This window comes from Schistocerca serialis, chromosome 1, assembly GCF_023864345.2.
Source record: "Schistocerca serialis cubense isolate TAMUIC-IGC-003099 chromosome 1, iqSchSeri2.2, whole genome shotgun sequence".
In the NCBI taxonomy this organism is placed as follows: domain Eukaryota; kingdom Metazoa; phylum Arthropoda; class Insecta; order Orthoptera; family Acrididae; genus Schistocerca; species Schistocerca serialis.
The window spans coordinates 618,503,918-618,528,820 of record NC_064638.1 but is presented as its reverse complement, the minus strand read 5'-3'; the positions used below and the strand labels follow the sequence as shown (position 1 = coordinate 618,528,820).

Genomic DNA, 24,903 nt, shown 5'->3' with positions numbered 1-24,903 from the left:
AAGTCCAGTAGCAGACGCTACAAGAATAGACGCTGTACGTTACACAGAAATTTATTGCGGAAGGTCCTAGAACGTATATTTGAAGAAGAGTGAGGCAACATAACACTTCCTCCCAAATACGTCCCGCGAAGTAACCACGCAGCATTCGCAAATGGTACAGGGAAAGTGGTATGAAATGACTGCTGCAACCGAATTACAGGAGGCTCGCGGACCACAGAGGTTGACGTGATGTAGGTATTGGCAGACACAACCTATCTGCACGAGCTCTATGGCCATCGTTTCTCATACGGACAAAACACGTATGACTAAAAAAAATGCAATAGAAAAAGGAAAATCCACTGATGTGACGAAAGTCATTGGGTAGCGATATGCACATATACAGGCGGTGGTAGTATCGTGTATTCAAGGTACAAAAGGACAGTGCATTGCCAGAACTGTCATTTGTACATTTGTACATTTATGGCCACACAGCTGGAATTAACAGACCTTGAACGCGGAATGGTAGTTGGAGCTAGGGCATTCAATATTCCGAGATCCACTGACCAAGGGAGACCACGACGTTTGGAACGCGGATTTACTGCAAACTTTGTACACTCTTAGCACTCCATGAGGACAACAAAATGTGTAAGCAGTAGCGCGTACTTCTCAAGCGTTATTGAGAAAATAGTAAGACACTTTCGGTCGTCAAATATATACCTGTGCGTGGCCATTTTTACTACGAAGCGGCGGCAGCCGAGTGGTTAGCGTTCAAGCCACGTAATCACTTGTTCGAGTCACGTTCGTCAGTTTTTTTTATTTTCAACACAGTCATTTTCTTTACTATTTACATTAAATTGATATAATGGGAAAAATACGTGTAATTGGATGAACTTTTATTAAATTTACAATGTTATTTGGCAGTCTACAAATTTTTAGTATCACGAATAATATAATATTCATAACTATCGACTGGTAAACGACCAAACGCGTATAGTGATAATGAAAATGTATGCTTGTCCGTGTCTTCAAATATTGTTCGTATTTAATCGAAAGCGAACGAGAAATTGCTTCTTGTGAAGACGCTATTAAAATACAGTCGATACTGCATGACCAATTATCAGCGCCGATATTTAAGGAAATGCTACATTATGCATGGTTTGCTTCCAAATTATCGTCAGAAAGAGAGGTTTTTGAAAATGTTAACGATGTTTCTTTTTCCACGGAAAACCTCTAAAGACCTTGCGTATGCGGAAACATAGCATTTATTCAATGCAGCTGGTGCCGTTTAACTTTATGTTTTCCATGTTTTTACGAAAAATACCATCCTGTAACTTGTGCTCGTAATGTCGAATGCGACGATTAAATGTACATCTTTCGAAAGCCGTCTGTGCCGGTCAAAACTTGGAGGTAACAAGTCGGTCGGACTCCTTCCAGGTATAAGGGATTTATCAAATCACGGACAAGCATACATTTTCAGTATCACTTTATGCGTTTGGTCGTTTACTAGTCGATAGTTATGAATATTACATTATTCGTGATACTAAAAATTTGCCGCGCGTGATTAGCCGAGCGGTCTAGGGCGCTGCAGTCATGGACTGTGCGGCTGGTCCCGGCGGAGGTTCGAGTCGTCCCTCGGGCATGGGTGTGTGTGTTTGTCCTTAGGATAATTTAGGTTAAGTAGTGTGTAAGCTTAGGGACTGATGACCTTAGCAGTTAAGTCCCATACGATTTCACACACATTTGAACTAAAAATTTGTAGACTGCCAAATAACGTTGTAAATTGAATAAAAGTTCATCCGATTACACGTATTTTCCCATTATATCAATTGTAATATAAATAGTAAAGAAAATGACTGTGTTAGAAATAAAAAAACTGACGAACTGGACTCGATCCAGCGATTACGTGGCTTGAAAGCTAACCACTCGCTTGCCGCTGCTTCATGTTAAAAATGGCCATGCACAGCTATATATTCGACGACCGAAATTATCTTGCGATTTTCTCAATAACGCTTGAGAAGTGCGCGCTACTGCTCACACATTTTGTTGTCCTCATGGAGCACTACGAGTGTACGAAGTTTGCAGTAAATTCGGGTTCCAAACGCCGTGATCTCCCCTTGTGAGTCAAGAGTGTACCGAAAATATTAAATTTGGACCTAGACGACTGCAAAACTATGAACTGGTCAGATGAGTCCCGATTTCAGTTGGTAAGAGCTGATGATAGATTTCAAGTGTGGCCCATACCCCACGAAGCCATGCACTCAAGTTGTCAACAAGGCACTGTGCAAGTTGCTGATGGCTCCAAAATGGTGTGGGCTGCGTTTATGTGGAATGGACCGGGTTCTCCAGTCCAACAGAACCGATCATTGGTTGGAAATGGCTATTTGGAGACCATTGGCAGGCATTCAACGATGGAATTTTTATGGATGACAGTGCACCTTGTCATCTAGCCGCATTTGTTCGCGATTGATTTGAAGAACGTTCTGAACAATTCGAGGGACATGAATCCCATCGAACATTTATGGGACATAATAAAGAGGTCAACTTCCGCACAAAATCCGGTACCTGTAACACTTACGTAACTAAGGACGGCTGTAGAGGCAGCATGGCTGAATATTTCTGCACGGGACTTTCAACGACTTGTTCAGTCCATGCCACGACGAGCGGCTACACTACGTCGAGCAAATGGAGGTTCGACACGATATTAGGAGGTAGCCGATGACTTTTGCCACGTCAGGGAAAACTGGCCGCAACAGTATTCCATGATTTCGGCGACGGGAATCTACCCGGTCTTGCAGCGTGAGGTCTGAATTTGGCGAGCGGAAGTTGGCAGCACCGCAGCAGCGTCTGCGCGCAACTCCTTTTAACAGGCGGCAGTGGCGGACCGGACGGCTGTCAGTGGGCGACGCGAGGCAACGGCGACGGTGCTCCGCCATCGGCGATGGCTGGAGAGGCGCGGGCCGCCGATGCTGACGGCGACGAGTGAGTAATTACATGCACGTAGCTGGTATAAATAACTAAGCCGTTGTCAATCTCATTCAGATCCTTCTGGATCTAAAATAATTATCTGGGGAGGGGCTGCATCAACATATTGCATTTCTAACGGAGGCAGAAGATGTATTGAGGAATTCACTCCCAATCTAATCAGTCTGTTCCCTGAGGAAGGCGGGAGCAACACAGCCGAAACATCTGTTATTGTAGTTCAAATGGCTCTGAGCACTATGGCACTTAACTTCTGAGGTCATCAGTCCCCTATAACTTAGAACTACTTACACCTAACTAACCTAAGGACATCACACACATCCATGCCCGAGGCGGGATTCGAACCTGCGAGCGCAGCGGTCGCGCGGTTCCAGACTGCAGCGCCTAGAACTGCTCGGCCACTCCGGCCGATGTTGTAGTATTCTAAGTATTTTATAAGATGATGTGGCAGTGCACCCAGAAAAAATTTAGTAAGAAAGTAACTGGCTGTACATAACGGCGGTTTAAGGCTGCGCGAGCGACAGCATTAAATAAATGTGGGCCAATACGTACTCTTACATTGTAATAGATTATAACATGCATAATATGTGAAGGTAACGTCCATTAAAACTGTGTTTCACTACTTTAAGCCTAACAGAACCCATAATTCTTGACTGAACTGCTATCCGAGGAAATAATCAACATTACTCATGACACTAAAACGACCCGTCGTAGTCGACTCTTATTAGCTCCATTCACATAGCAAGAAAAACGTTTACTAACAATAAGACTCTCCAACGTGAAACTGAAATAAAATTTCTGCACAAGTTCCTACTTAGGACGTATTAGTGACAAGAGTGATCTTAGCCTTGTTTTTAGTAAATGGAAAGATAAGCCGCTGCGCCTGTCTCATACATGTTGCTCACCAGATGGTAGAGTTTTGTCATGACTGGCTCTCCCAAGGCCATCAGTAGTTCTAATGGAATGTTGTCTACTCCCGGGGCCTTGTTTCGACTCAGGTCTTTCAGTGCTCTGTCAAACTCTTCACGCAGTATCTTATTTCCCATTTCATCTTCATCTACATCCTCTTCCATTTCCATAATATTGTCCTCAAGTACATCGCCCTTGTATAAACCCTCTATATACTCCTTCCAGTAAAGCTGCATGTCCTCGGGAAAAATTGCGGCTGTAGTTTCCCCTTGCTTTTAGCCGTTCGCAGTACCAGCACAGCAAGGCCGTTTTGGTTAATGTTACAAGGCCAGATCAGTCAATCATCCAGACTGTTGCCCCTGCAACTACTGAAAAGGCTGCTGCCCCTCTTCAGGAACCACACGTTTGTCTGGCCTCTCAACAAATACCCCTCCGTTGTGGTTGCACCTACGGTACGGCCATCTGTATCGCTGAGGCACGCAAGCCTCCCCACCAACGGCAAGGTCCATGGTTCATGGGGGGATCGTAGAGTCTGCCTCATTATTAAACTCAAATTTATTGACACGTGAGCCTAATAACCCCAATGTCTCTGAAGAGGCTTCTGTAAGATATTCTGTAGTCGATTTTACGCAATATTTCTAGTGCATGTTTCGGTAGAATAAATGTATTTTTGACCGTATCTCCTTTGCCCCGCATTACGCTATGGGTACAGAGCGATTGAAAACGTGTAATGTACGCTAGCAATACCGTGTAACAACGAATGTTTAAATTTAACAATGTGGCGTGCCGCCTCGGTTTATTATCCATCTGGATTTATGAACAAACCAAGCCGTGTTTTACGTGATTTTTCCTGAAACCGGGCTGACTGTTTGAGAGACACGTGTGTTCTTTGAGAGAGACTTCTGTTCCTCGAGGACCATCATAAGGTTTGTGGTTCGACTATCATCCAATACGCGACAACAGTCTGTCGTCAGCGATATTGATTTGTTCTTTTGTGCATCCTATCTTTTACTTTTTTCGTAAACTGGTCTCTGCGGCACGTCGCTCACACAGTTTCGTTACTGGGTCAATATAGCGGGCGTGTGGTCCTTTTCAAGCTATCAGCGAGCCTAATCGTCCTAGGAATTGGTAAGCGAAATTTAAAATCTCTCTAGGGAATTTAGTAACAATACGTGTTTGGGACTACAGTAGGGATACTCCGATATTACTGACTTAAATAACTATCGATGCTTTTGTTTCTAGAAAAATGGCGTCGGTATCAATAACAAACATTCGATAATATCATAGTATCGTACAAATATAAGAGTATTTGTATCGGAAATATCGAATGGTGTTGGGAAAAACAATAACCTCTTGCTATTAATTTAATGAGAATAAAAATTTAATCAGTATTTACACAGCACGCAGTAAAGACAAGTACACTAGTAAAAATTACATTACATAGTATACAGTTTATCATAAATATATTAGATTTCAGCAGCGTATACCAGAAACATTATGTATGCTCGCACTACGCCATAAAAGTCATCTAGTAATAATGTAACACTCGAGTTGGTGCACGAAAATATACAACAGACCCGTATTTTGCCTTGTATTCAAAATCAGTGCTTATGTCTTATTAAAGCATGTTATAATTGAATGGTTTTGTCAGTAATGATTCACTGTAACAATGCAACGTACAGATAGCATAAAATCGACGCTAAGGGCTATATTTTTTATGCGTTTGCAATTTTTGTCCTTTGATCCTTACGTTTGTGTTTCATTTTACATTCAAGTTGGTTTATAAAAACGTAGCATGAACTCCACATTTCATCTTGTGTTCTAAATTAGTGCTTTTGCGTCCAAGAAAGCTTAACGATACGTACCCAATCAATACTAGATTGAAAGACATTTTGTTAAAGACAGTCTCAACTTACGTTTTCTTCAGACTCAATATTTTATTTTGCCGATTCAGTCCAACGCGATCCGGAGCTTCAATTCCAGTCTCAATGACTACACAAACTTTTTTTTGTCGTTACATCTGCTTCAACTTTTAGTTTCAGCTAACCACGACGTTGTATTATTTAAAGTGTAAATGCAAATGTGGAAATTTTTCATCGATGCAGAAGATTAACATTTCGCGCCCAAATGAAGCCTATAAACTGAAGCAGACGTCACGCCTAAAAACGTTATTGTAGCCTTTGAGAATAAAGTTGTAACTTCGAAACACGTCGCATCAAACCAAAAGAATAAAATATTGCAGCCGAAGAAATCATATTATTTAAAAAAATTTACGTAACATAGTACTTTGCTTTGATGTCAGTATTGATACTTTTGCTCCGATATTATACAGGTTTTTTCACCATTTCGTATGTTGGCATCGATGCCAAATATCGCAACTAAACTAGTATAGGAACTCTATAGAGTCTGATAGAGGAAATAGTGTTTCGTTAAAGGTCGCTTCCTCTCCATTTGCGTGCACGTGCGGACCGGGGAAAAGTAATCATGAAAAGATAAGCTTATTAGCCGCTCGTCTTATACAAAATAAGAAGAAAACAGTGGAAGACAAAGTTGTTGAATATTCTCTGTAGTTGTGAGTACGTACGTCTGACCACAAAATATGTTAAGTTTCTCGTGAAGAAGAGGCGATTTATCCATACAGCGTCCGCAGCTCGTGGCCTCGCGGTCGTGTTCTCGCTTCCCGAGCATGGGGTCCCGGGTTCGATTCCCGGCGGGGCCAGGGATTTTCACCTGCCTGGAGAGGAGTGGGTGGGTGTGTTGTCCTCATCATTCATGAAAGTGGCGAGTTTGGACTGAGCAAAGGTTGGGCATTTGTACGGGCGCTGATAACGAACCAAACGTCGTCATTTATCCATACAGCACATGTTACGGAACCCGGGTTGGTTCCCTGCATCGCCCAACCTATTTTTACGGGATAACATTTATCACTAGCGGTTCTGAATTAAAAACAGTGCTTTTTAGGATTATCTGTGTACGGTTGGGCAGTATTTTCAAAATAATGGAAATAATAACTCACTGACACAAAATTGTGTGTAATTCCGAATGTTTGAAGAATAAACTGTATTTTTTAAACCAAATTCCCAGTATTACGAATTGGTACAAGAGTTTTATTTACAGGTGTCCGCAGCCTGTAGCTGAGTGGTCAGTGCGACAGAATGTCAATCCTAAAAGCCCGGCTGGCTGGGTCGGAGATTTTCTCCTCTCAGGGACTGGGTGTTATCATCATCATTTCATCCCCATATACGCGCAAGTCGCCGAAGTGGCGTCAAATCGAAATACTTGCACCTGGCGAACGGTCTACCCGACGGGAGGCTCTAGTCACACGACATTAACATTTTTATTTACAGGTTCTTGTCCACTATGTTACGCTGTGCAGCAGTTGTCGAGCGGGATGCTTTCCTCTACATTTTCAACAAATCTTCGGAAAAAAATCGATACACTCTCACCAAACGGTCTCTCGCGACGTTTTATTATTTGGCACAGAACTACGGAGAGTGTCGAGAAATTCTGTTGTGTCTCAAATTCTAACACTTATCAGTGAATAATGCGACACATTTTCCTCTTTAGTGTGATCTGAAATAAGAAATCAATTCTGAGGCATTCTGCACAAGTGAGCTGCTGCAACGGCGGGCAAATGACAGGCCTGCGTGCCGATAATATTAGCGATGCTAAAAATCTAGAGCAGACTTAAAGAAGAATATAATAATTCCAATCCCAAAGAAAGCAGTGTTGACAGATGTGAAAATTACCGAACTATCAGTTTAATAAGTCACAGCTGCAAAATACTAACGCGAATTCTTTACAGACGAATGGAAAAACTGGTAGAAGCGGACCTCGGGGAAGATCGGTTTGGATTCCGTAGAAATGTTGGATCACGTGAGGCAATACTAACCTTACGACTTATCTTAGAAGAAAGATTAAGAAAAGGCAAACCTACGTTTCTAGCAATTGTAGACTTAGAGAAAGCTTTTGACAACGTTAACTGGAATACTCTCTTTCAAATTCTGAAGGTGGCAGGGGTAAAATACAGGGAGCAAAAGGCTATTTACAATTTGTACAGAAACCAGATGGCAGTTATAAGAGTCGAGGGGCATGAAAGGGAAGCAGTGGTTGGGAAAGGAGTGAGACAGGGTTGTAGCCTCTCCCCGATGTTATTCAATCTGTATATTGACCAAGCAGTAAAGGAAACAAAAGAAAAATTCGGAGTAGGTATTAAAATTCATGGAGAAGAAGTAAAAACTTTGAGGTTCGCCGATGACATTGTAATTCTGTCAGAGACAGCAAAGGACTTGGAAGAGCAGTTGAACGGAATGGACAGTGTCTTGAAAGGAGGATATAAGATGAACATCAACAAAAGCAAAACGAGGATAATGGAATGTAGTCGAATTAAGTCTAGTGATGCTGAGGGGATTAGATTAGGAAATGAGACACTTAAAGTAGTAAAGGAGTTTCGCTATTTAGGGAGCAAAACAACTGATGATGGTCGAAGTAGAGAGGATATAAAATGTAGACCGGCAATGGCGAAGAAATCGTTTCTGAAGAAGAGAAATTTGTTAACATCGAGTATAGATTTTAGTATCAGGAAGTCGTTTCTGAAAGTATTTGTATGGAGTGTAGCCATGTATGGAAGTGAAACATGGACGATAACCAGTTTGGACAAGAAGAGAATAGGAGCTTTCGAAATGTGGTGCTACAGAAGAATGTTGAAGATAAGGTGGGTAGATCACGTAACTAATGAAGAGGTATTGAATAGGATTGGGGAGAAGAGAAGTTTGTGGCACAACTTGACTAGAAGAAGGGATCGGTTGGTAGGACATGTTTTGAGTCATCAAGGGATCACAAATTTAGCATTGGAGGGCAGCGTGGAGGGTAAAAATCGTAGAGGGAGACCAAGAGATGAATACACTAAGCAGATTCAGAAGGATGTAGGTTGCAGTGGGTACTGTGAGATGAAGAAGCTTGCACAGGATAGAGTAGCATGGAGAGCTGCATCAAACCAGTCTCAGGACTGAAGACCACAACAACAACAACATGTCAATAAATTTGAGTTTAATAATGAGGCAGACTCTACGATCAATAGTGAAACTCACAGCCACGATAGTATAGTTTGGCACACGAAAAACCGGCCCCCAGTACAGACTGCTTGCCAATTAAGCAAGAAATGTTGCCCACCACGAGCAGATACAACAGCAAACAGACAAACATGTAAGAATTAGATAGTAAAGAAATAACAAATAACCTAATGCAGAGGTCTATATTTATTGAATTGGTCTTGTCTTTTACATTGCATTAGGTGCTGAAAATGATCTCCTTTTTCTTCAATACACTTTTGCGAGGGCCCTAATATGTTAATATACACTTTGCGCAACTCTGCCTCATCAGTTTTCAAAATTTCATTACTGTACTGATTTTGTTCTTCAGGTCTCCTAACGTTACTGAGTTATTTGCATACACTTTTCCTTTAGATTGTCCCACAGATAAAAGTGAGAAGTGGTTAGGTACCGCGAATAAGCGGCCAAACTCCTTAACTGACAGTCGTTTCTTCTGTGAATCTTTCATGAATTCGAGAGATTGACTCACGTGAAGTGTGACAGATCGCCCCGTCCACTATACGTACGTTCATGGAGGGTCAATGTGCGTAAAATTCCACTAAGATTCACATACACACAGCAGTGCTTACTGTGGTTTCAAAAAATATGGCGCCATCAATTTGACTTGCTGACACAGCACCCCACGTTTCCCTTTTTTTTCACCGTGAAGAGGTTCCTCATTAATAGTATAGGGATTGATTGTTGACCAGTATCTGCTGTTCTGGGAATTCACATGTCCTGTCAGATGGACACAGGCTTCATCACTCATAAGATTCAGCAGCGGATCCAACATTCCACATTCAGTTGTTTGACATAGCCAAATACAGTAATTCACACGTTTTACCTTATCTTCCTCCGCCTCTAAATTTTTATTCTTTGGTGCTTTCTGGAAGTTTTACGTTTTTGAATATCTACGCATTTCTTCTGCCGCTATTAAAGCCATTACAATGTAACGTCGTTGGCGCATTGAAGATACGATGCAAAATCCTGCGGAACAGGTATTCCCTGAAGTTGTTTTAATGCACATACCTGATATTAGTAAATGTGAGTAAATTATTTTTCAAGACTTTCCGAAGTAAAAAAAATTTCTCATCGAAATAATAACACTACATTTTGCTTGTTTGTGTATAAAATTTGATCCAATTGTTCTGCAGAAAGTTGGACTTCTCTAACTATATTTACCTTACTGCATTTTCTTATACGCACCTCCGCCCTTTAAATACCTTACGCACCATAATATTGCAAAAATAAAACTACACAATTATACATCAGCCTTTTTATGGCTTATTTCGTTTTGGAGAGTTGGCAAGACTGCCAGGTAGCGGTAGTATAGTAGGCTGTATGCCTGCGTCCAGAGTGACAGCACTATAAACAAACCTTCTGTTGTACCACTCGCGAACTGGAACTTGGCGCGCTGTGAGTGGCCCTTGCGGTGAGGGGGAGAGCGAGGGTTTCGTGCGGGGCGAAGTAAGGTGTGCGATATGGAACATCAAGTAGGCACCACGAACCACTGTTTTCGATTTTCCACGAAACAGTAATGTGCACGATGGAGGTAATGATTAGTTAAATACTTCGTGTTATCGAAACCATTCATTTTAGAAACAATCGCGAAGATAATAGCGCAACAATACACTCCTCAGCGACTGCACAGCTCAGCGACAATACAGCCTAACTCCAGCGAATAGTACGCAGTACAGTTGTCAAAGTAAGGCATGGCGCGAAGTCTCCGATCGCTGCTGGGTGCTACCAATCAGAAGTAGGAAGTCGACGCCCCAAGTTACGCTTAGTACGTTCTGTGTGACGATGCTACGCCAGAAGCGTAACTGTTAAGTGCTACAAGAAACCATGTGCACCGATTCGGATGAAGGGACTGTCTGTAGTGTGAAAGTGGAAAGGAAGTAGACCTTAATTGTACTATACGGCCCCAAGCGACAGACGTCTTATTACTGCAGTTGAGGAGCATGGGACGTAGTGGACTGTTGTGAGACGAAAACGCTTCTGACAACAATGGAGCGCCAATGAGAAGCGGTTCTACAACGGTGCATAACTTTTCCACAACAGAAAGACAAAACCAGACAAGAATTTCAGTTTATTATTTTTTATACAAACTGTATTGTATGTTTTTATACTTCGGATCTGTTACCACCTTAGAACGAGACATCATGAACCTGGCCAGAGCGGCACAAGTGCGCCATAGCTACTTGCTGTGGCGATTTGTGGCTGAAAAAAATTCGTAAGGCAGTCAGTCAGCCTGAGTAGTTACAACTGTGACAGAGTAAATAAGAGAATTTGTAATAGATCAAAACCACTAAAAACTTTTTTTCTATTGCCCAAATAAAATAACATGGACTCTTTTTGTTGTCATCAATATAAGAAGCTTCAGGAGATCCAAAAATTAAATAGATAGAATATCACGAAGAAGAAATTGTAAGAAGTGGTGTTAAATTAAATGTTCTTATGAGTTGCAAGATATGAACTGCAAATAGAATCTTCCAATAGATTGCAAAAGTGCAGGAAAACAGTAATTCTCTTCTAATGAAGGCTTTTGAAAGGAAAGATTTAGTGTGGCATGCTCAGTAAGCAAGTCTCAGTTACCCAGAGATAACGACCAAGGAAAATACCAGCAACCATTTGTAATTAAAAAAATTAAAATTATTTTACCAACGAACATGTAATTAACTTCGAAAGCTAAAGTCACTTGAGAACAAGCATAATGGACGCTTTTGACCTGAATGGGTAGGAAAGTTTTCAGTTTGATATCTTCCACTGAAAGTACAGTTGCAAGATCTACACACACACACACACACACACACACACACACACGTACACATATTCAGAACTTGAAGTACGCATACACTCGCTTTAACGGTCAGCTTTTCAGTAGCGAAGCCCAGCCGAGTCACATTGAGGGATTACGACAGGGAACGTGAGTCGGCAGCCACTACGTGGTAAACTTAGAGCAATATAGTCTATTGTAGGCAGTATAATCCAGCCCCTATTGAGAACACCCCACACGCCACTGTTACACGATCTTCGCGTGCAGTTCGATCGCCGATGGAATGAAGAGGAGGACGAGTTCAACTGGCAGACGTTGCAGTCGTACGAAATACGCTTCGATCGCATCACGCTTCCTGCGCCCGTTTTCTACCTTATTCTTCTCTTCGCTGTCCAATGATTTGGATGTTTTTGCTTACTGCCGTTAAGTTAAGAAAATAGGTAAAATTCATCTAAATATTCTGTTTATGAGAAGGTTGTGCGGAAATTTAGACTGTTAATAAAACAGTGGAGTAATTGAAGCAAATTTATTAGAAATACAACTACACCGTTGTATTAGTTCTCCCCGTAGTCATCATTCAGATTTTTTGCATTTCACGTATCTTATGTAGGAAGGCAAAAACCATCTCTCTGGCTGCAGAAAGTTTTTTTTTTTTTATTATTAAAACGACGACTGATTTCACGTCAATTTAGGCACGTCCTCAGGTGACCTGAACAAGTTTTAGAAAGGAAGTATTTCACAAGTTTTTTACACTGCCATAGTAAATATTGTTATGTGGATTAGAATAGCCCTGTACATTATGTATTTAAATAAATTGTGTATACAACGCTAATTTACGCTTCCTGAAGCCTCCCTCGTCGTTCACGTCACTGACAAATTAAAACCCGCTAGAAGCATTCGTCTAAGTGTTAAAAATGGGGTGTGCCCAAAAACAACATGAAACGAGTATTTAGGGAGGAGAGAATAAAATAGGCTCTGCAAAGTGAGCGAAAATATATATCAAACACTAATAAAAACATAATACAAGGTATATCAGAAAGAATCATCCGATTTGGCACGTCTATATTTCTGAAACTAATAATCATATACGATGAATTTTGTTTTTTGACGAACGGGAAACTCAAAAAGATGTTTTTCTTACCTTTTCATACGTGTTCAATAGGCCCCCCTTGGGATACACGGCATATATCTGTCTGGTATTCAAATTGTTACCACACTGCAGCGTGCATGTCTGAGTTACAGCTTCCACAGCTGCTGTTATGCGATTTCTCAGATTCATTGTTGTTGGTAACGGAGAGACATAAACAGAGAGTCTTTTATAAACCCCCGTCACATACAGTCAGGTCTGATGACCTTGGAGGCAAGTAATGTAAGGATGAATCATTTGGTCCAGTGCAACCGATCCATCGATCAATAATCCTTTGATTTATAAATTCCCGCACTTGCAGATGCCAGACGCTGTAGCGAGCCTCCTGGGAGCTCACAACATACTACTTTATGTTCGTTACCATTTAATAATAGGATCGGAACATATGCGGCCCTGCGTGCCGCCCCACAATGTCAGTATTGGCTCTTGAGCAAAGTTCATGACTACAGGTTAAAAATGTACATTCTTTATTTTCCGATCGTTTCAGTCTTATTTCCTGGGCGTCAGAGTCGACAGATTTCTCCTCATTCGTTTTGTATCAGTGGTATGAAGGATGAGATAAATAATTTTGTTGGAAGCAGTTGACATTTCAAGTAGCGTAGAACGCCAAATGCATTATATTATACACACTGCTCCATCAGGAGTGGGAAACGTTTTGCCGAAACTTTGCACATCAAAATGAAGGTTGTGGATGTCGTGAATATGCAGTAAACTGAGTATGCAACATGGAAGCGAGATTCTGTAAAATAAGGTGAGGCGCCCTGGGTTTTGGAAACGAGCGAGGAGGGTCAGCGGCTAAGAGACTGGTCCCGTAGTCCACAGCTGAAAACAGATGTTTACGTGGCCAAACTGATTGAGATTCCCCAACCAGACGAATGCTGCGATGGTTCCTTAGACAATTTGAAGGTCGAATTTTTGCTGCATCTTTTGCAACTGAGAGATCAACACCAAACCCTTTCTTCCTCCACTCTTAGGTTTTGATGTACTGCGTGCAACCATGTTGAAGTTTTGAGCTGCATTCGCCATCAGCTAATGTTCCTATAGAAATATAAGAAATCAGTGCGTGAATATTCAGTAAAAATACCTTCCGGTAAAGTTTGACGACCATTATGCAGTATCGACAACTGAATGTTGAAGATAAAAGAGCAAAATGAAATATGAAAACAGTATAGCTAAAATTTGTCCCTCACATTGGTAAGATTTGGAAATCAACAGCACAACAAAAAGTGTTTGATCCCTGAACTTTTGGTGAATTAAATGTTTGCAAACAGGGCGTTCCCTGTATAGACAAGAGTCAAAAATGGTGGAAATTTGTGGTAAAGTCTTATGGGACCAAACTGCTGAAGCCATCGGTCCCTAAGCTTACACACTATTTAACCTAACATAAACTAATTTACACTAAGGACGATAAACACATCCATGCCCGAGGGAGGACTCGAACCTCCGACGGGGGGAAGCCGCTCGGACCGTGACAAGACGCCCGAGACCACGCGGCTACACCGCGCGGCAGGCGAGAGTCAATTGTCCTTTGTGCTGAGCTGTCGAAAGTGGGCAACTTCGAAGAGTCGCAACCAGATGTGGCTTACATAGACTGTTTAAATCGCTAAAGGGTCCCAGCGATTCATCTTTGGAAATATCGTGCTCTGTCTGTGCACACATTACGTACGAAATAAAACATTTTAGTTATCTTCATTTGCGTAAACATATTATTACTTCCATAGTTACCATGATTTGGTTCAAATGGTTCAAATGGCTCTGAGCACTATGGGACTTAACTTCTGAGGTCATCAGTCCCCTAGAACTTAAAACTACTTAAACCTAACTAACCTAAGGACATCACACACATCCATGCCCGAGGCAGGATTCGAACATGCGACTGTAGCGGTCGCGCGGTTCCAGACTGTAGCGCCTAGAACCGCTCGGCCACTCCGGCCGGAACCATGATTTGGATACGGATTCCATTTTCAATAGCCGAAGTGAACGAAACCCATTATTTATTATTTAATTATTTTGTTTAAAATGGAATGCATTCCCGTGACATGTCCAGTATGGAAACAACAAAAGACTGACACAGCTCAGAGGCAACTATACATTTTATTTTGTCGTTTAAAAAGTATGTGTTAACTTCAAGGTATGACGTCTACAAAACATTAGCGATGGAAACGTTTCCATACATTTCAAATTGGTTTTCACATGAAACGACATGGTCGTTGTCCATTGTCTTTACAGGGGCTAGTTGAAGAAATCAGGACCCGATTCTTAGGTTAACTGATCTACGTAACGAAAACTTTTTTTTTTTACTTCAATTAAAGTTACATGCCAGAAGCGACAAGCTAATAAAGCGGTAGACTTCGATATTTTTAGGCGTCATAACACCGCCTTCTCCTATACTTACGTAATTTTTACATAGATATTCAGAGCAGCTTGTCAGATTGTGGAACGTGTTAAAGAGGTCCCAAAGTCTTACGTACTTTCAGCAGATTGTACGACTAGATTTACAACGTCCGTCCAATGAGTTCCGAGACGGATTTTATTCCTGGCGCGGTAATTACAGTAGCAGTTTGAACTAACAACTGTAAACAACAGAGGTGCATTGGACCAGTCAGTTGTTAACACGCAGCGTTAAGTAGTGGGTGTGCCGCCGAAGGGTGTCGAAGTTGTTCTGTAACAAATCGCAGTGGAACAACAAACTGAACATCTCTGAAACAAATATTCTAGATATTCTCTAGAATGTTTTGATGAAGAGAAAAGTGTGTGCATAGTTTGACCCGCACAGCCTGACTCTTGAGCAAAAACGTGTGTCGCGACTTCACTCGAAAGAAAAAGCGGAAAATTTTTCTTGGAAAAAATCATCAAGGGTGGTGAGGTTTGGTATTGTCAATACGAAACTACCACAAAATTACAAACTGCGGAATGGATCTCTGGTGGTTTGCCAAGATCAAAGGCGGAGTAAATGCGACGCACAACTTGAAAGAAGGACTTTTCTGACAGCTTAACGTGTCATACAGCCAAGTGGAGGGAGACTATGCAGAACAGCTGACGGTCGAAACCATCATCGTAACTTTTCTCTATGTTTTATTAATTCAAAAAATGGTTCAATTGGCTCTGAGCACTATGGGACTTAATTTAAGAGGTCGTCAGTCCCCTATAACTTAGAACTCCTTAAACCTAACAAACCTAAGGACATCACACACATCCATGCCCGTGGCAGAATTCGAACCTGCGACCGTAGCGGTCGCGTGGTTCCAGACTGTAGCGCCTAGAACCGCTCGGCCACTCCGTCCGGCTTTATTAATTCAGCATCGAAACTTTTTGAACTGGCAGAGTAGGTGTATCTTTAAAGGCTGAAGATTCGGCTGTCACGCGTGACTCAAAGTCTAAGGAAGGTTCTTAGCTACTGCTATTTCGGGCTGCTACGAGTCAAGTATGAACAACTGTTTAGTGTACATTATATATGACTGTGTAGTACAGGGGTCTGTAATGAAAGTGTGTAGAGTGTAGTGCGTTTCTGTCGATGACGGCCATTATGGAGAAGAGGGAAAAGGTGAACATGGTGCCTGCTCTCGGACAGGACCTAAGTGGCTGCCTAGATTAACCACTACAGTCGATAGACGGGTCACCATTCACCTCAGTCCCTAATGTTTATAGAGGGATCTGGAATTTAAAGCATATCGCAGAAACAGGGGGGAAGTCCCCTACTACTCGAATACTGTACCTGCGATAAATCACTGGAAACAGTAAGAACCACGAAATATTTAGAGTAACTGATCGGAGCAAATTAAAGTGGAACGATTACATAAAACTAGTTGCACCAAAAACCAGGTGCCGGGCTGAGGTTCATCAGTAAAACTTTAAGCAACTGTAATTTACAATATAAGCTGCTTACAGTTACCTAATTCAGAAATCGGAATATCCGTTCTGTGTAGGCTCAAAATATTCTTCTATGTTAATTTTGCAGTGACAAAAATTTCTAGGTCGTCAGGGCTCCACTGCCTTAATATGGCAGATGGCAACTCTTGCTTGTGCCTGTCAGCATGGGTAGGTTTCCGACTAACTGTGTATCCCACGATTCCATCAGTCTTTCTGTAGATCACTGCATCCAAGTAAAAGGAAGTTTCTTATCACTTTCAATCGCTGTCAATAAACTTAATGCTAGAATAAAGAAAATTAAAACATTCGAGAAACCGGTTCACGGGATCTACTCCACGTGTCCAGATCATAAACGTATTTTCAAAAACAGGTAGGTTTCAAAGTTGTATTCCTTGGTGCACAAAGCAAAAGTCCTTCAAGAACAAGTTTGCAAGTGGGGTGAGAATGTGCTTCCCACAACCAGTCAATAGTACTGTTCCTTTTGTTCTTTATTGTTGTTTCATCCCACTCGCCCCGTATGGCCGAGAGGTGAGCTCTCTGCGGTTTAAACATTCCACTCTTCTTTCAAATAATTTTAAAATACTTAGATCAGTACATATAAAAAGATGAAACAGTTACATTTGATTTTACAGTTATTAAATAGATGATTTTCGCGAATGATATTCAAAAATATCACAGCTGACGTTTTTTCTCATTTTCAAAGGAGAAGGATCTCAGAAGAAGCTCTGCACGTTCACGGAAATTGATAGGTGGATTGAATTGCAGGGAGAAGGGAAGAAGATGCATGCGGGCGGAGACCTCGTGTGCGGTACGCTACTAGGAGAGGTTTGTTTCTTTGGAAGAAGATGTGATGTTTTTGCAACTGTAGTTGTATTTGGATGCGTCGGTATATGCGCGGCAGCGTAAGACGTATCGAAATTAGAGAGGAAACGATGCGGTTGTTGGACAAGAATATCCTTTTAGTGTAGGATACACAGGGGTGTTTAGTATGTGCGAAGTGGAGCGAGAGTTTGAGAAGACTGTAAGGAATCTACCTTGGAGGGAGGTAAATATATCCAGAAAGGGAGCCAGAGTGCATGGTATTCCAGGATTTGGAGGGTGTAATACAACTTGGGTAACACTGATATCCCAGAAACACTACCATAGAGGAGGATAGTTCGGATTAGTGTTTTTAACATGGGAAGGGTAGTGGAGGGTTTCGAACTCTATGGGTGGCCGTTTAAAAGTTTTAGTCTACAATAGGCTTTTGCTGCAAGGCTTTCCATACTACAAGGTGGGAAAAATTGAACTAGCCAGGAAAAGACTACTATTTTATGCACCTTAAGGTGTCATCTTTTAAAGTCTTGTTTCATAGAGAGAGAAACGTTTCTCCTGCTGTTTCTACTTCTGTTTCCAGAGTCAGGAAGTTGGACTTTACGGTAGACAACCAGTGCATTGCGTTAAGGCTAAAAACTGACACAGCATCTGCTGCATGCATCTTATTCTTTCAATGGCCTATACAATGCTCATAAAAAAATAAAATAAAAAACTAGAGACGACGCGCCTACGCGGAGTGTATGAACAGTAAATCTAACTGCGACAAGGATGCTGTGGGAAGCAGTTAACTGGCCATTTTCCAATAAGGTCGAGAGGGAATCTCTGTCTAGAAATGTGTAGTTTTCAGCACTTTGGGCCTTCGAAATTTGAGATGGAGTCCAATCTTCTAATTGCGTTTGCTATCCTGATTAGTTATGCAACTCATTCATCATCAGTGTAATGAGGACGTAGGGACTGCGCCTGCAGATCGCCTAATATGTTGAGCAGGAAGTAACCTGATCATTTTTCAACACGCAGCCTATTTTAGGAAATGTGCAGGAGTGCTGTTTATTAGGCGCAGTCCATGCATTCATTTAACACTGTTGGTTACTAGGTTGAGTAACTATTTGAGTAAAAATCCAAAGAAGCTTTGACGCCGCCGTTGTCAATGCTAGAATCGTCAGAACCTGAACCACGCATTTCCTCTTGTAAAATGCCGTCCGTACAGCGTATCAGGCACTGTAGTTTATTTTTTTAATGTACCTTACGTAGCCCCGTCGTCTGTGGTTCGTATCACTTCGGCGAAACTGCATCAGTGATTTATTCGAGGACGTTTAAATATTGTCATCCTGATTTTACGATCCGGCGGCTAACCAGACAAGGCTATCCTGTCTTTAGTCTGATTTGATCCTGTTCTAGGCGCTACAGTTTGGAACCATGCGACCGCTACGGCCGCAGGTTCGAATCCTGCTTCGGGCATGGATGTGTGTGATGTCCTTAGGTTAGTTACGTTTAAGTAGTTCTAAGTTCTATGGGACTGATGACATCAGAAGTTAAGTCCTATAGTGCTCAGAGCCATGTGAACCATTTTTGATCCTGTTCTCGATACCTTCCCATATTCTCTTAATTTCTTAGTTTCTGCGCAACAGGTGGATTTAACTTCCCTCATAACCTGTTTCACAAATTCCAATGTCTACCCAACAACTTTCGTCATATTCATCTCCTTCCTGTACCATTCTAGGAAGTTCCACTAACCTCTGTCTCTTGTTGGTAGGCATTTCCTGCAGACTTTTTTTCTTTCCTATTTTTCATTTCGTACGTGATTTACGCAGTTAATTTTTAAAATTCTCCTGATGTACGGCAACTTTTGATATTTCTAGTTCCTTCTTCCTTGTTTTCTCGCGTTTCACATGCATTCTGTGCTGCGCTCGGGAAGATCTTCCTTAATACCACGTCGATGATTGACACATTAGCTGAAAGAAATTTTCTTCTCGTGCTTCAGTCGATCGATATTTCCTTTACTGTGGTCACCTTTCAAAGTCTTTTTTCATAGAGAGGAAAAAAATTCCTCATGCTTTTTCTACTTCTGAGTGTTTATAGCTGTGGGAAGTTGGTTTGTTTCTATAGCATTTTCCGTAACTTTCACTGACGCTTTAACTATCTTTAAACCACACTCTCTGCTAAATGGACCTTCTCTGACTACACGAGTAAAATTTGACAGGCGTGAGCCATTTGCAGCAGTTGTTTATTTCCTTGTAAACACGCACCTGATCCGTTTCAACACATGCCAATATTCCTTGAAGTTGTGGCTTGTTTATCTGGGTATGTGTGGAAAGTTCCTATGGGACCAAACTGCTGAGGTCATCGGTCCCTAGGTTTACACGCTACTTAATCTAACGTAAACTAACTTACGATAAGGACCACACGCAGACACACGCACCCATGCCCGAGGGAGGACTCGAAACTCCGACAGGGGAGCCGCGCGAACCGCGGCAAGGCGCGCGAGACCGCACGGCTACCCCGCGCAGCGCTTGTTAATTCTCATTTAGTAAAATTATATCAATCATCTTATTTTTTATGTATCTGTGTGAAATTGAACAAATTATAGTTTACGTTTTTTTCGCTTAAATTTACTGAGGCACATCCGATGGCCTGAATGACAAACACATATTCACTTGAATGCAGTATTTCTAACTTACATTTTGTGCTATTTACTTCCAGGCTTCAAACAGTTCTGTTGTTTGCGCTTTCTAGCTCAAGTATGTTTTATTACTTACACGATGTGTTTATTGTGTTATACGTGTATTGCTGCTTGCCGGTGAAGCTGTTCTTTTGCCTAGCCAAAGACATGAAGCAGACACAACATATCCACGCATAAACTCTGACTAAAGGTATCACATAAATACATTCTACAGTTTGCAACACTACGCAGAACAAACTTTATAATGTGGTGGGATCGAGAGAGCGAAGTTTGTGAGATGTGCTGACAAAAATTCTTAGTGGTTTAGCCAGAAGTATTTGGTTCAAATGGCTCTGAGCACTATGGGACTTAACATCTGAGGTCATCAGTCCCTTAGAACTTAGAACTACTTAAACCTAACTAACCTAAGGACATCACACACATCCATGCCCGAGGCAGGATTCGAACCTGCGAGCGTAGCGGTCGCGCGGTTCCAGACTGAAGCGCCTAGAACTGCTCGGCCACACCGGCCGCCGCCAGAAGTATTTCACCAGTATGGCAGCAAGAACACATGTATAACATCAACATACGTAATAAAGCAGAATTATCGAGCAAAACTGCTCGAAGAGCTTGTTGCATAGCGGTACGAGTATAACGGCAAAACACGTAAGTTAAAACAGTCGCTTTTAGGCGATAATGTGTATAGTGTTAGGGCACGAAAATGGTTCAGTAAATTTAACCCGAGTCGTGTCTAGCAAAAGGTCAGTTGTTTTTATTCATCTGCACCTGGACAGAATCTAAAACTAATAATTATAATAAAAATAGTAATTTTCTGGGAACAGTTTACTCCAAACAGTGAAGGCTTCCCTGATAATCATTTGTTCATAAATGATGCTTGAATACACATTTTTGAGCTGCAAGTTGGCAATGCGTGTGCAGCGTGATCCTTTGCACTCCATTTCGATGTTGCGTGCAGCCATCATCGCAGACTAGCGGCATGAGTCCATTTACGTTAATCTTTTGCCATTTCGTAAGACACGCGCGTCACTATAGCAGTCTAACCAAACCGCTGGTCAAGGATCAGCAATGGGTCTCGTCCCCTCAACGAACACGCCCGTCGAACTGCGCATGCGTGGGAATGACCGGTGCGGAGCTGACGACTCGTGATTCACCACGCACGTGTCCGTCTACTGGACAAAACCACGCGACTCGTGGACCAACTATAATAACTGCGGGAGTAGCATTCACCACTGCGGATTCTCTCTGTCTCTCTCTCTCTCTCTCTCTCTCTCTCTTTCTCCAACAGCTTCAACTCTTCATGAGCTGAGCGAGTGGCAGTCATTTTCTGGCGTCTCCCCCAGAGTTAGATTTTCTGTAGGCGAATTCATGAACGTTTCTCCAGTAAGCTAACTGCCGGTAGAGATCATTTCCTGATATACTCATTCTTTATTGTTCTTGTTGTAACAAGTGAGTCAGAGAGACCATTTTCTCGGAGGCAGAAATCCGTGGTAGTGTAACCAGAGTACAAAAAATGGGCACATACGTACAGAAACCCCAACATAAAACTCATCTGAAAAATGTTTGTAAGACCAACTCGCTCAGCTACCGGGCGTTGCAATTTTGACGAAAGTTTCTGCAAAACCATTTCTCTAGTGAAATACGGCATGGAGATTTCGACAAAATCCCAAAGCCGCTTAGCTATGTAAGAAATATTTATAAACATTTCTCGGGTTAGTTTCTCTTTGGCCAATCTGTAACAACAATCAGTTGCTATACCATTTCACTCTCCCTTCTGTTAATGTTTACAAATGGCTCTGAGCACAATGGGACTTAATTCTGAGGTCATCAGTCCCCTAGAACTTAGAACTACTTAACCTAACTAGCCTAAGGATATCACAATCATCCATGCCCGAGGCAGGATTCGAACCTGCGACCGCAGCGTTCGCGCGGTTCCAGACTGTAGCGCCTAGAACCGCTCGGCCACATCGGCCGGCGTTAATGTTTACAAACGTTTCACAGAATATCTAATGACAGGCTTTATCCCCACACTGCACTAGGTGATTTACAGGCTCGTTCGAGGTTGATGCTCCTTAAAAACAGCGAAAGCCGAACATAATAATCAAAGTTTAACTATTCTAAAACAGTTAGAATATCCTTGCAATTTTTTCTGCCTCATTTTCAACATATTAATTGTGGAACTTTCAGTGCTTCATTGGAAATCACATCGCAACGTTATGAATATCCTGTTCCCTCCTACCAATAGAGGTGCCACGCTGGTGTGGAATCCAGAAACAGACGGCCAAGCAACCGAGATGAAGGTTTTTCGGTGTTTGTTCAAATACTTTCGGTCGCAGACCGAGGAAGCTCTTCTTATAATGAATCTATTTTTATGTTCTTCTTAAAGATAACTACAAGTCGGTAAATACAGAATATTTGACTGATATACAGAACTTTCGGTCGCAGACCGAGGAAGCTCTTCTTATAATGAATCTATTTTTATGTTCTTCTTAAAGATAACTACAAGTCGGTAAATACAGAATATTTGACTGATATACAGAACGGATGACAAGAGAACCTGAAATTGACACAAACAGGTGAGAAAGTTTTGCATTTACTGTTGATTAGACTGCAAAACTGTCATCGCCCGAGCCCATTTCCACTCTTTGCTAGACAGTGAATTTACACGCTGAGGAAAGCCTGCAATAAATAATAAAGCGTTTGCGAAAAACTGATACACGACAAATGATAATGATATATGTCAGTGCCGGTCGAAGTGGCCGCGCGGTTCTGGCGCTGCAGTCTGGAACCGCGAGACCGCTACGGTCGCAGGTTCGAATCCTGCCTCGGGCATGGATGTGTGTGATGTCCTTAGGTTCGTTAGGTTTAACTAGTTCTAAGTTCTTGGGAACTAATGACCTCAGCAGTTGAGTCCCATAGTGCTCAGAGCCATTTGAACCATATATGTCAGTAATCGTACAGACTCGAGTAACCACCATGAAAGACTAAAGGTATTTACGCTCAGAATATGACACTTCGAATCGCTGATGATGTTTATCGCAATGCATAAAATCGTGAAGATTTTATATCTATACACAGTCGACCGTAATACTGAAAACCTCGCAAAATTTCAAAACTGCTTCAGTATAGCCAAAATGGGTGTAGGCTGGCTCTTCCGATAACGATTTTTATATCAAAATTTAAAATTTCCAAATGACGGATCCAGTACGACGAAAATAATCTGTAAGAAATTAATGAATCCTACAAAAAATGTTTTCTGTGTGTATTTTTAATTGTAATTGTAAACTTCATAACAAAACTGCACCTGTACTCTCTTTACTACAGAAAATGCATATTAGTAACGAAAATTGAAAGTCTTATAAGTCTTCTTGATCTTCTTACTGCTTATTGTTCTTCATCTTCATTTCTTTCTTCATCTTCTTCCTCACTGACATTTGTATCCTCTGCATCACGCGCAGCCTATGCTTCCTCTGCAGCAGGCACCAAGAGGACAAAAGCTTCCGACGACAAAGTTTTCGCTTGGAGATGGTTTCTACAAAGAAGAAATATAGGGATCGGTTGTCGCCCGCAATTTCCATAACATCTCTTCCATATATTTCACGAGAGAAGACTTTCGAGCAAAGCGTTGTTGGTATTGTCTTATTAACTTGTTTGTTGATTCCTGCGCATCTTCCGACAGCTGACTTAGTGGGAAAAGTGTAGAATCAATAACGCCCGGTCCGTCGCACAAGAGTCTGTGGACGTCTATTGGCATATTGTTTGATGAGTTGCAATGACGTAGCGTCGAAAGTTTTCGACGTCAATTTCAATTTTCTCAGTGTAGATAAAGGCATTTTGCAACTGTTGCTTAACAAATGGCCCAAAGTCGGCTTTAGGGCTAGTAGCTGGATTTTAAAATCGATTCGCAAAGATAATAGTACATACTTATGGGCGGAATGAAAAGAAGGGCCGGCCGCTCTGGCGAGTTGTTTTAGGCGCTTCAGTCCGGAACCGCGCTACTGCTACGGTCGCCCGGTTCGAATCCTGCCTCGGGCATAGATGTGTGTGATGTCCCTAGGTTAGTTAGGCTTAAGTAGTTCTAAGTCTAGGGGACTGATGACCTCAGATGTCAAGTCCCATAGTGCTCAGAGCCATTTGAACCATTTAAGAAAAAGAAGGGAGAATGTCGTGGAATCTAAAACTTATATTTTTGTTTTGTTCGTGTTTTATAATTTTCTTGCTTGCATTCCGGTAAGAAGTTAATTAGCAAATACCAGTTGTTAATAACGATTAAATGATGAAATAAGTGTTCGTAATTAAGTACATAGCTTCTGGAATAGCCTCTATGTAACAAAAAATTCGGTCTGATTTCTCTGAACAAAAATATTTGATCCGAACGATCCCAGTACTTTTGCAGCCCGGCTAGCTCTGTGCTCGGCTCTCAAACGAAAGCCGCTTTGGACTTGAAATTCAACCTTTTGGAAGGAACGGCTGGCCGCTTCCAAGACCGAGATTCATTAGTCTTAACATCACTCTAGTCAACCTGTTAAACGAAACTTCTTAACTCCAAAGTTTTCTTTTTGATTTATGGTCATTTTTTTGGGATTCCGATCCAAAATGCGATGTAAAAATTATAGCGAGAACTCAAATACTATGGCATGAAAGTGAGACGTCTCCATCG

The 24,903-nt window shown here is 41.7% G+C and overlaps 1 protein-coding gene across 3 annotated transcripts in view; it reads left to right on the top strand.

Annotated features, from left to right (window-relative positions):
- The first annotated feature begins 2,856 nt into the window (after positions 1-2,856).
- Positions 2,857-24,903, top strand: part of LOC126478038 (protein SERAC1) — a 136,802-nt gene continuing 114,755 nt past the window's right edge. For all 3 annotated transcript variants that reach the window (XR_007587437.1, XR_007587436.1, XM_050103668.1), the window contains exon 1: positions 2,857-2,958. Coding sequence is in view for 1 of the 3 variants with exons in the window: in XM_050103668.1 (XP_049959625.1) it covers positions 2,918-2,958 (41 nt within the window). In the remaining 2 variants the exon portion in view is untranslated. The remainder of the gene's footprint in view (positions 2,959-24,903) is intronic.